Raw genomic sequence first — 13,266 nt, 5'->3', positions numbered from 1 at the left:
TCATTTTATTCCACAAGTCTACATGGAAAACTATACTTCTAGACATCTTGCAGGCTTGTTTTTTCTCTTTTCAATTATCTTATACCAGTGATTCTTTTCTGTCCATTTTCAGCTTAAATATCATTATGTCTCCTCTCTTCATTTTTCAAAGGTGGGAAGCCCCAGTCTTTTCAATCTTTCCTCATATATCATGTTGTCTTGACCTGGGATCATCTTGGTTGATGCTTTTTATATTTGCTCAATTTTTCTTGTATCTTTAAGTATGGTGCCAACATCACTGCTATAATTCCAGTCTGGGCCATAACAAGTTTTCAATAATTTTCCTTATCATGTCCTCATCAATATTTTTCAACAGATTGTACGTCTCTGTTTTCTTTGTGTGTGGTTCAGGTGATAGGTCGTCTTTATGATGCCTAGGTCCTTTTCCTTCTTTGCTTTTGCTATTATTTCATTTCCTATTCTATAATTCATCATTGGGCTTTTCTTACTTTGGTCCATTTCAAATATTTTGGATTTGCGTTAGAATTAATTTTCCACTTCTGAGTCCTCCATGTCCCTTTGCAACATAATACAATCCTCCTTGCTTCCCATCCTCTTCATGATCTTTGCATCATTAGCAAATAGGTTTGCATAGCTATTAAGTTCTTTCATGTTATTTATATGAGGAACATTGCAAAAACCAAAAACTGGGCCTTGTGGGTACACTGTTGATTACTTTTCTCCATTCTAACTTTTTATCAGTCACTACTGTTCTCGCAAGTCTCTTCTTTAAGTATTCTTTTATCCATTCTAGTATGTTTCTGCTAAAGGCTCCTATGTTTTCTTATTTCCATATCAATCTTGTGTGTGGCACTTTGTCAAAGGCTTTTCCAAGGTGTAATATGCACAATCCACCTATCCCTCTAATGCCATCAGTCACTCTTGAGTAAATCCTTGACATGTTTGTAATACACAATTTTCTTTCTTTGAATCAAAATTGTTTATCAACGTTCTTTGCTTTTCAAAACGTTTCAGTAATCTATTTTCTACCATTTGCTCACATATTTTTGCTATTGTACTAGTTAATGGGCAGGGTGCAGGGATGACCCGTCATCCAGGAGGTGCTCAGATGAGAGGAAGGGTGGGAGGGGTGTGGAGTGTATTTAGGGATGAAATGGGTGGGAGTGTTTTTATGCCTTTCCCTTCTTGGCTACCTCCCTTGGAAGGGGGAAAAAGCCTTGGTATATGTATGTATGTATGTATGTACTAGTTAATGACACAATCTGAATTATTGGTCTTGTATCTTTCTAGTAGTGGATTTGAATCCCACACTCCTCTCAGATCCCTGCAGTGACTGTTACATACCTAAAGAGAAAGTACATGGCAAAAAAGTGATAGGTTTAATTGCATTTTTTTTTCTTTTTCAAATACTACTGCTTCAACTTTTAAATCTGAGATCCTTTCCTGTGTTTCATCTTGCCATTCACAAGTCTGTAAAACAACTTAGGTTCATCTTTATACTTATATTGAACATGTACTAGATCTGTTTTATAAGTTTTCAAGAAGACTATTATTGTTTATCTCATTAAACTGCTTCCAGACTGATTCTTAGAAGAATTCCTCAATGCAGTTAACTTTTGAAAGTTGTACCTTCACTGTCAGCAAGATTCTTCTCTTATTCTGTCTTCTCTACTTCCAGAATAAATTCAAAGACCACATGATTACTTTCAATTATTGGACACTGATCCTCATTATTTCCATCACTTCTGGTTCTTTTGTTAGGATCAAGTTCAGTCTTGTTGGTGTGCCTTGTCTCTATATTCTGTGGTTTCTTTTACCAATTGGATTACTATATATTTATTGCTATATTCAATTATGTACTGACCCTTGGTCATTTCTTTCCATTCCCAGTTTACCTCTCCACAATTAAAATCTCCCATCAGGTATACTTTTGCTCTTTCCATTAACTTTTACATTTTAGCTGTATCTATCATCCATTCTTTATACCTCATTCCATGCTTTTGTGGTGAAATATATGCCACTGTTAAGTCTCTTGATTTTTTCTACATTCTGTTGTGATTCTTATATTCATGACTCTTCAGTAAAATTATTCTCCTGCTCATTCATTTTCTATTCCCCCCCCCTCTTAGGTTCTACCAGTTTTCTTTTCTTCCTGTATTATATCTATCCTTACCCAAATATTCATGTACTTGCCTTTACTTGCTAGTTTTCATGTCCTCTTATTCATCATGATCTGTAACAGACTTTTTCAATGGCTATGGACATTGTACATACCTGCTTAAACTAAATAATTTTCTTCATGTATGTCTTCTTCATTGTCCAAAATTACTTGCATAATTACTTTTGTTCTGCCTCTCTTTCTTTACCTGATAATATATATTCCTCTTTCCATCCAATTATAACAATCCATTTATTCATCCACTACCTCCTGTAACTATGTTTCTCTTAGTACTTTTATCACTTCTCTTTCCTCTCTTTGTTGATCAGTAATCTTAAATTGGATTCTCCTCACAAATCTTTATCCACCCTTTCTGTTCTTGTTTGACCTCTCTGATGTTTTTTTGTTTTCCTTAGCCACCTCATTATTTTCATTCACAATATCCTCTGACCAGCAGTAGTGTCCTCTCATCAAAGCTTCCAATACTGTATTTATCTAATTAAAGTATGTGTGTGTATGTATGAGGGTGTGAGAGTATGTGTGTGTGCATGCAAGCAGTCAATCCACCCATATGTAGACTGCTTATTCATAATTATAATATGCCTCATGATCTGTCACAATAAAAAGTCCATTCCAAATCACATAAAATGTAGATACCTATAACTACCATACAATGTGTGAACAGATGGACTTGGATTGTGATTTGAACACATGATGTACAGTCAATTGCAAGACATCTGGTGGTGCTGCCCAAGATAGAGCAACCAAGCTACGAACTGTCTGCTCATCAAAAAACTATCACTAGGTATTTCGTTCCCTACAGTATTAAGGTTCAGTGTTGAAAATTAGGCTATATGATGAATGTTTCAAGCCCACAAAAAATACCCTCTGGCCAGAAAACACTTTATATCCTACATTTACCCACAGTCAAGCTCCAAAACAATTCCCACAATTCCTTACATGAGCATTATTCCCTCCAATACACGATGCTCATCTTATTTATGGCCACAACTCCAGCAAAAATCTACAAAGTCTATAATTACATGAGGTTTCATTTAACAATCTATGTAAAGGCTTATGGATAAATATATATTGCAAATATTTATCAGTACTTAATAATTTAACTTTATTCAGTCCCTCTTACTCATGTAATACAAACTCTGTGACTTACGAGACAAACAAGACTGAAGCTTTTGATACCAACAATATCCGTCACTGCCCGAGAGCTTACAAATATTTGTTCCTACCTTCATAACCTCCAGGAAGTAGCAACCCACGTATCACATGATCCTTGTTACAGTTCTTGGTGTTGCAGCATAACTTATAATATCTTATTGTTTTATCTATATATATATTTGGTTTTTCATTGTCAAGGGAACAATCAAAGGTATATTTTCCAGGTAAAATCTGATCTTCACATTTAGAGTCGACATGCTCTTCCTCAGTGCTGTACATTGAAAAGGAGGAGTTACCAAAATCATATATATAATAGAAAAGTAATATATACAAAAGATGTACACAAAAATGTATTCAACTACACAAATTTAACAGGACTGAGTGTCTCTTAACCTCTTGTCTTTCTTCTTTTTTTAAACCCATTAGTTCAAATTTATATAACAGCTAAAACAGCTCAGATTGTAAAACACTGTTCCAATATGGTTATCCTTATATACACCAAAACACCACCACATTCAATTATGTGTTGCAACATTATATCAAGAGCATGTCAAAACATATGTAGGTATTTACCTGGACTTATGAAGTGGTAGTTCTCACTGCATCCTGTCATTTATATTTCAACATTTCAGAACCTGACCACTAATTGCTTTCAATTCCTCTATCACAACAGTTTTGGGTACGACCTTATGCTAAAGTGGCCAAGGCTTGGAATAACATCACCCCCTAAGGCTCAACCCAGCATGTATTTACCAAATTGTATTTAGTTTGTACTACAGGAACAGACTATGCTCATGGGGTCTAATTGCTTTTTCTCCACCTACATACATACATACATATACCAATGGCTTTTTCCCCCTTACAAGGAAGGTAGCCAAAAAACAAAGGCATAAAATCCACTCCCACCCATTCAAATTCCCCACATACTCCACTCACATTCACTCCCTTCCCTCCCTCCCTCTCATCTTGGCTCCTCCCTGGATCTTGCCCAGTATGCCTAATTCAAAAATGACCATCCATGTGTGCTTTTGAAAGTGCATGTGTATGAATTTTTATATTAATCTTTTTATAGCTTATGTCTGTAGTTTTCTTGGTTTGAGTTTCTTTCCTCCCTCTTTGAGTCTTCTCTCTCTTTAAAAGTTGTTTCTTTTAGTCTCTTTATCAAAATCCTATACGGTTTGGTCCTCTTTTAGCACTTATTCCAACCTTTCATTATTCTTCTAAAAACTTAGCATTATTTTTTATGTAACACTCATTGCACCCCAACTACTTTTTTAATAGTCCAAAACTTGACCATTAGTTGTTTAGAACCCTCTGAATATTTGGAGTACCATCACTTACAGGCTCAGTTCAGCTTGTGACAATGCATGCTCATTAATGACAATAGTGTGTAGTCATCTCAATATTTTTAGATGTCCATTTCTTCTTTTATTTGTTAGGTATATTATTTTCTTTAACCCTTTCCAAGTGAATTTTTATTTTCTTAAAAAAAAAAAAAAAAAAAGGGTTGATGTTCATCCTTTTAATCAAATGTACCAAATTAAAACTAGTTTAAATAATATTCTGTTACTACTGCCACTATCTGATCTGTGATGCAATTAATATACGAGGGGTGCTGTATAGCTAAAATATGTCAGCAAGTTTATTGTTAATTCCTAGACTTCCATCTGCAAACATTGTTTTTCTTCTTAGATTCAATCATATACTGATTTTCCAAAGTTATGGTAATTTTTGCTCAATGGTGAAGACTGATTTCAATATGAATACATACACAATTTGTAGGTTATAAGATGCATCCCTCCCCCCATAAAATATCTCCACAACCATTGTATATCCTATAATCTGAAGGTCACTGACTGAAGTTACAAGTTTGGGGTGTAGACTGAACAATTTAAAGGTTGTTACTTGATATCAATTCTAATGAAAGATTAAAACGCATATAAAGCAATTATGCGTTATAATTATATAAAGCGAAAGTAACTAATCAGGATTGCATAGAAAACAAAATACTGTCAACATTTATGGTAAATAATGTTATCATAATGAATTCCTTGTCCATTTATAATCCATATATAAAAGCAACACAACATTCAAATATTGCACCTAGGCTCACTAGAAAACTTATGGTAAATGATATTGTACTATTCAAAATATGAAAGAATATTGAAATATAATGTATTAAACAAAATAATTGTATTATGAAATAACTAACTGCACTGGTTCCCAATGCAGCCTATCAGCTAATCACTAGCCTATAGATAAACAACAGTGCACAGATGACGTGTGGATAGTAACAGACAAAATTATCCCTATAGTATGCATGTTCAAAGATTCTATTTGGTAACACAAGTTGCTCTACTATGCTAAACATGACAAAAGTTACCAACAATCTCTTGTATATTCCATCTGAGGAAACTTCAACTTTTATTCTACTGTGTTTGGGATACGAGGTGTGGGGAGGAAATTGTATTGCCGGATGGGCTAAACACAGGAAAATAACCATCAATCTCTTGCATATTCAAACTAGGGTATTCTAAAATTCCATTTTGCTGTGTTTTGTAAAGGAGGCTGTGGGAGCAAATTGGGTTACTGGACAGGCCAAGTCATTACACATGTGTAATGCAAAGATGAGCACCTATTACCAGCCACATGTGAACAGCTGGACACCTGCTATGAACACAAGTGCTGGGACACTAATTGGTTGTGATCTAAAGTTTATCAGTGCTTCTGCCTTTCTGGACAATCTTGTGCTGCTGTTGTACATTTTCTTATACTTCATGTGTTGGTTTCATTAATCAGTTGTGCTTATAATTTAGTCAGAAGTCCCTTTTTTTTCTTCACCCCCACCTGAAGGAAGTTGAACATGGCTGACAGCGTTTTACTGCTCATAATTTGGTGTTATGTCGATGTTGCTTGACGGGGACAGACGACAGCATCGGTGATTGTTGTGGTAGTGTCAGGGGAGCTCAACATTGGTTGGTCATTTCCTGTCAATTGGTAGCCATACGAAAGGCAAAATTGTCCCATTCTTAAGATGTACTAGTGTAGTTTCACATCGGTTACACTAATGTGAGGACAACATGTGGGGCTTGGTTGTATTTTGATGGTTTGTTGAGAGTTGTTCTCAAGATCTTTATCACATGCTCAGCATTGTAGATCAGAGGAGTAGGTCTGTTACTGGTAGTGGAGGTACTAAAAGGAGTGGATGTCATTTCCCAGGCTTCCTTGTCAGCTTGTTCATGGCCAAGGATGCAATATCAGATAGATATAGATTTGAAACAGGTGGAGAGCTGGATGACCCATGAATGAATTCTATGAACCAGTGGGTGGCAGGACTTGAAAGTAGAAATTGCTTGTGCAATTTGTTGATAAAACAAAACTATAATTATATCTATATTTGTGATGTGCAGGCTGAAAGTCATCTGAGATTTAAAAATGTGGCCTTGAATTTTCAGGTTCTTTTCCAATGGAAATTTTTGGCCATTCAACTTTACTATTTGGTGTTTATTTGATTCATGGTTGTCTATAGTGATTAACATCAGTGATGATCTACATGGTGAGCCCTCCATAATTCCTCAACTACAGTGGCAGCCCATCCAAACATGCTTGGGTGTTCTTTGTTACTATTTTGCAGTCACTCTGATGGGTCACCATCATCAGGCCCTCTGCAAGGGTGAGCAATTTGGTGCCACACTCTGATCTGATGCTGGGAGATTATGTGTGACAAGGCAAAATAAAACAATACTGTTCCTTGGAGGGAGGGGAGGTCTCTATTGTACAAACCTTTAATCCCGGAAACTTGGTTGTTTTGGGTTACTCTGCACAGTCTACCAGCTAAATAGTTTGTTAGCCATTTCTAGTTACTGCTGTTGAATCTGTCTCCATGATAATTTTTGATAGAACATCTAGGAACCATATCAAATACCTTGTTTATGTTTATTTCTACTATGCCTATTTCTTGTTGAATCGCTACTTCATTTGTTGGATAATGTTTGTGAGAAGAGTGCTAGGATGTTCCTCAAGGAACATGTTGGTTGGGAGAGATGGGGCCTTCCCATACCAACATGGATTCAAAATGGGAACTCTACAAGTATGTTGTTCACAAACATTGCACAACAAGTGCTGGAGAGATTCAACAAGAAAGCTCCAAGAGTAATAATATTTATGGTAGCTATAAACAAGACACCTGACAGCTTTCCCAGATACTAGTACATACCAAAAGAGATAATAATGACATATTCAAAACAATGACAATAAATGACAAACTTTATTGCATGTTGACAGATTAGAGTAACAAAAAAAGACAGTATAATGAAGTTCCACTAAGAGCAATCTCTCTATGCTCTTTAACATCTTCACTAGTGATCTCAACATCCGGTCCAAAACATCAACACCAAAGCACCCATTTATGCAGATGACCTGATAATCCCGCACAGCAACTACAAAATAGCAGCAAAGAAAACCTAATTTTACTTGGACAAACTTGAACAATGGCTCTGAAGTGACAGAACTAAAGCCTGAACCTAATTGGGTTTTGGAAACAGAAACTCATAAGGAACCAATTCCAGCTACCTGTATGTGGTGGTCCTGAAATATGGGCAGTAAAGCTGCCCATTTTCAAAACTGGACTCAGGATCTCTTATCAACTTCAGCTGTATTTCTTGAATTTTTTTCACATAAGGAGAGCTCACACCTGGCAGCTGCTCTCCGCTCTGCTAAAATATTCAACCAGTGACAAAGACAGTCCCCACACCAAAACATCACAGACAACAATCCAGTTTCTTCCCAGAGAGATCTATGGATGGTTTTAAGGACTGTTACAAGACTGTGGGACTGCTGGTTTTCCACTTAGTGAAACTCGAGGCAACAATTGATCAATTCATAAGAACTATGCTTCCACAACTTGGTTTTCAACAATTAGCATTTTTTTTCTCTTACAAATAAAGCAATGAGAATACTAACAGGATGCAACAAAACCACCTCACTAAAACACCTGCACTTAGACCAAAATCATCCTCAGAAACTAGCATATAAAACTGATAAGAACACATTCATTTTAATACAACATACAAGCACAACCAGTTTTATGTGAAAAAGGAAAGGAAAAAATAGAGCTATACAAGTTTATGCCTCTGTGCAGAAAACTATTCCTTCACATCTCTTTAGACTCGTCTTTTCTAGTTTTGTTTTCATGAACTCACGAAGCCTTCCCATCCCTAATCAATAGATCTGTGATCAAGTCACCCATTTCTCTTCAAACCCTCAACAGTAGATCTCATGCTTTTTGTCTCTCTTTGTATAGCTTGTCTGCCAGGTTGGGAATAAGTTTGGTTGCATCTCTTTGTATCCTTTTGATCTTGCTTGCATTTTTCATTCTGGGTGGGGACAGTACCAAGGATGCATATTCCAATCTTTTGGATATGTGTATATATTTACCTAGTTATTGTACATTTGGTTGGAACAGTGCTCACAAGATCCTGTCTCTTTGCTTCCACTTATCAAACTTTGCCTTAAATTCTTGTTATGTGTATATTTACCTAGTTGTAGTTTACGGGGGTAAAGCCGTGCTCATGGAGTCCTGTGTCTGCCTGAACTGATCAAACTTTGCCTTAAATTTGCTTATGGTGATATCCTGGATAATATTGTTAATCTTTTTTTTTCTTTCTAGTTTGCATATCCATGTGGAAAGCTATACTTCATACAATCTTTCAAACCATTTCCCCCACCCCCTAAAGATCTCTTGTTGATCTTTCACCCCATACTAGTAGATCCTTTGAATATTTTCTATTTCTATAATCTTTTTGGATATAGATATCATTATGTCGTCTCTCTCTTCACTCTTACAATGTAGCAAGTCCCACTTCATTCAATATTTTCTCTTTCGTCTTGTCCTTTAAACTCATCTTGGATGTTGTCCTTTGTATTCCATTTTTCTTGTATTTACCTAATTTTAGTACACAGTAAAGGAGAAACACTTGTTGGGTTCTGTGTCCTATTAACTAATTTTTTTTTATAATATCTTGCCTGAAATTCATGTACATTTCCAACTTCATCTATATCCTTGATTTCCAATTATCATATTTAGATTTTAATTCATGTATTCTATATCTTTCTTTAGGTGTGGTAACCACATCACTTCTGCATACTCCAGTCTGGGATGAATCCGACTTTCAAAGATTTTCTTTGTGTCCTCTTTCATGTAGTGAAATGCCACTCTTACATTTTTTCTTTTTTAAGCAAATTATAATTACCTCCTGTTATTTTCTTCACATGACTTTCTGGTGATAGATCAGCCCTGATTAAAACTCCATTAATCCCTTTCTTCCTTTGCTTTGCTATTCATTTTCCATCTTATATCTTCTTGTCATTCTTTTCTATTTTTGTTTACATATTTTGGGCTAGTATCCAGACCTTAAATTTGAGATGAAATTCATTTTCCACTTCCGAATCCATTTATAAACTTTACCTAGGTCTTCCTGTTGCAATTTGCAATCCTCTACATTTTTCACTTCTTTTGATATGGGCATCATCTGCAAATAAGTTTGCATTGCTATCAATTCCATTCATCATATCACTTATATACGAATATCACAGGTGTCAGAACCAAGTCTTGTGGTATCCTTTCCAGTTGCTCAACTATTTCTTATTAATCTTTTGTACTCTGCTTCACTCCATTCTCTTGTTTTTGGAGGGATGTATGCCTCTTCACTTGCAATTCTTATAATCTTTATCTCAAGCCTTTCCTTCTCCCATTCCCACTTCTTCCATCTTCATGCCTTTTTTTGCTGTTATGATTACATCATCTTCCATTTTTCTTCTCCTGTCCCTCCTCCATATGTTATACTTTTCCTCACCCACTTTGAACATAAGAAAGCACCATCCTTGCCCTTTCTAAGGGAATTCATGATGTTAAGGATGTTAGTGTATTGAAATAATTAAACTAGACTGATAAAAAAATTTTCTGTAAATGGTAGACAATGTAAAAATAATGTGCCAAATTTTATGGAAATCCATTAAAAAAAGAAAGAAAAAGAAAATACAATAAAATACAATAAATAAAATAACAATAATAATAAACAAAATAAACAATAACAATAATAATAATTTGAGGTCTTTTTTATACTTTAGTAACTAACAGAAACTAATATGATTTTTTTTTAGGAAATTAGAAGCTTTGATAAAGAGTATCTTGTTAACTTATTACTCTATGTCTTAAAGTTACATTGTATGGTTTTTTTCCTTGTGAATACCCAAATTTTGAGGGGGGGGGGAATCCGTGTAATTGCATTGTTAGAAGCTATAATTTTACCCTTGGAGACAATCCAACAAAACAATTTAGATAAAAGGATAGGTATGGTATAAAAAAAACAAAAAATTATATAGACAAAAATACTGTTACTGAGGTAATGAGCTACAAAAAAAAGTAAATAAATAGATAAATAAATACATAAATAAATAAAACCTCCCTCTGTATGGAAAAACTATTAGCAATATAGATGAAAAATGCACAGATACTAATAAATTACATATTGTAAATGAAAAGTAGTATATTGTATGTGATGTTTTTTCACATTTGCATCACTTTATTCCAAAATCTTTATTGGATTTTACTCAGGCATTAGCCCTGGGGCATTACAGAAACTGTGATTTATGTTGGGGTTTTATTCCACCAGGGATGAGCCACTTCCCAACATTCAAGACCCTAGAAACATGATGATCCACACACACACAAAAAAGTGTTAACAGCAAGACTTGTGCAATAATGAAGTATTACTTTGTGTTCTTGCCATCACGCCTCACTGTCAGTATATGTAGACAGACATACGATACACCCTTCTAAAATCTTATATAAATACGGAAAACTTCAAATGCAAGTGTCAAATAGAAAGCTAGTCTTATGCCATATCCCTTTAATTAGGGACATTGCCTGTTTGAGATATTTTTTTCTATAAAATTAATTAAAAAAGTAAATGATTCTGTATAACACTCTTATTTCACCAGCATGTTTTGCATACTTCAAAAGAATTTTCCACGAGTTTTTGCAAAATTGTCAAAAACTAAACTTCTAGCATACCAATGTCCTTCCACCAAATAATTTTACAGTAACAGAGGATAAGACTGTTCCTGTGTCAGTGATTAATGGTGGTAAAATTGTGAAATTGTGTGTGAAAGACAGCACATGAGAATAACTGGTACACAAGAACCTTTGAACCCAAAAATTCATCATGCCATATCACACAACCACCTACAGATTACAAAAGACTAAATCCAGTTTTATATACTACTTACAAACCTTTCCAAATTTATCCCCCCAGCAACCCACGTGTTACAGAAAAACACAAGCACGCACACCCTAAGCCACCTTCTGTTGGAATATGAAGCAGTGGTGTGAACAAAGTGAAAGACTTAACCTTCTTGATAAGCTGAGAGAAGTGCTAGACTTACCAGTTAAAGGACTGAAGGAAGAGAAAGGGCTTGATTGCAGTGTTCAGATAACTGATGTGGGTGAAAAAATTTGACAAAGAAGATCTCTTCATTTAGGATAACAGGATATCACAAGGTCATGGGAACAAGTTGAAAAAAGACCACATGTCTGAAGGATGTGAAAAAGTACCTAATTTTCCATACAGATGCGTAAATTCCTGAAACAGCCTACATGATAACCCAAGCTGAAACCATACATGAATTCAAAATAAAAAGACAGGACCCCATGACCATAGCTTCTTTCATGTATATTACAATTAAGTAAATACACACATAATTACTGAACACAACTAAAGATGATCCAACTCCATACTAATTCAAATAACCCATGAAACAAACCCATAGGAGAAAATACAGCAGGTTTGCTTGCACATTCCATGCAATTCAAGTATAGTTCTACATGAAACCTAAATTTTCCAGTTCACAACATATGCCCTCATTCTTCCATTGTTTTCACAGGTTGCCGCTTGATTTACATAACTGTGGCTCATCCTCATAAAATCATGTTTGAGGACACTGAGTTTCCACCTCATGCATGACACTTTAATGAATAGCATGTTCTAGTTCTATAACACTTGTACTATGTATTGAGCTTAGGCAAGTGTTGCTGCATGGGAATAAATAAATTCCAGGAAAAAGATGGCATATAAAACCTAATGTGGCAGGTATGACATGAACATTAACATGCATGACATCTAAGAAACAATTGCTGTTTAAGTGTTGAGTGCTGAACAATCATGTATGTCTCCAATTATCCTTCTGTAATTTCTCTGGTTCTTCATTTTCTAACCAAAGTACCCACAATAACAATAATAATAGTACATAATACACCATAGGCCAGAGACCAACTCTTGGGACTGCACTTCTGGACAGAGATGTGGGCATTGGTAAATTCTGGAAACATGAGGTAGGGATGTCAATATTTCTGATGTTCATCTCACATATCCACCACATGTACACACCTATCACTGGTCCCAGATAGATCTGTATTTTTTTGAATGATGTTCATTATCTATGGTGTTTTCCAATTATTGATAAGTCATCTGCATGCAATAATGTTTTAACACTATGGTTAGGGCTTGGATTTAGGTCATGTGTGAAAAGGTCAAACAGTGTTGAAGGAATCCAACAGCTATTTCAGTGTGTTGGTTTTGTGTTGTCAGGACCAGTCTTTGGGTTAGGTTGGGTTAAACCGAGTTGGAATGCAGGATTCATTGTTGAGGCTTCCTCAAATAGTGAGATTACTACACACACAAGATTTGAAGAGGACAAATGTGGAAGAAATCCATAAAGGAGGAAGCATTGAATTACAGGCCAATGTCCCTGATCTGCATGATAGTAAAATTATGAAACAGAATTGTGTCTGGTGGGTGCAATACCTTGAAGAAATCAATATACGGATGGACCAATTTACACAGATGGACCAAGTGTCAGATCTGGATGATCAT

At 35.4% G+C, this 13,266-nt stretch overlaps 1 protein-coding gene across 5 annotated transcripts in view; it reads right to left on the bottom strand.

Annotated features, from left to right (window-relative positions):
• babo (TGF-beta receptor type-1 babo) overlaps positions 1 to 13,266 on the bottom strand; it is a 133,393-nt gene that overhangs the window by 28,179 nt on the left and 91,948 nt on the right. Inside the window, exon 3 of one of the 5 annotated variants that reach the window (XM_076197668.1) lies at positions 3,406 to 3,605. The exons of the other annotated variants lie outside the window; for them this stretch is intronic. Coding sequence (XP_076053783.1) covers positions 3,406 to 3,605 — 200 coding nt within the window. The remainder of the gene's footprint in view (positions 1 to 3,405; positions 3,606 to 13,266) is intronic. 5 annotated transcript variants of the gene reach the window in all.

The sequence above is a fragment of the Oratosquilla oratoria genome, chromosome 14, assembly GCF_046742065.1.
Source record: "Oratosquilla oratoria isolate Oo_2021 chromosome 14, ASM4674206v1, whole genome shotgun sequence".
NCBI classification, from domain to species: Eukaryota; Metazoa; Arthropoda; class Malacostraca; order Stomatopoda; family Squillidae; genus Oratosquilla; species Oratosquilla oratoria.
The sequence above is the reverse complement of the archived record's forward strand: the minus strand, read 5'-3'. Positions and strand labels throughout refer to the sequence as shown.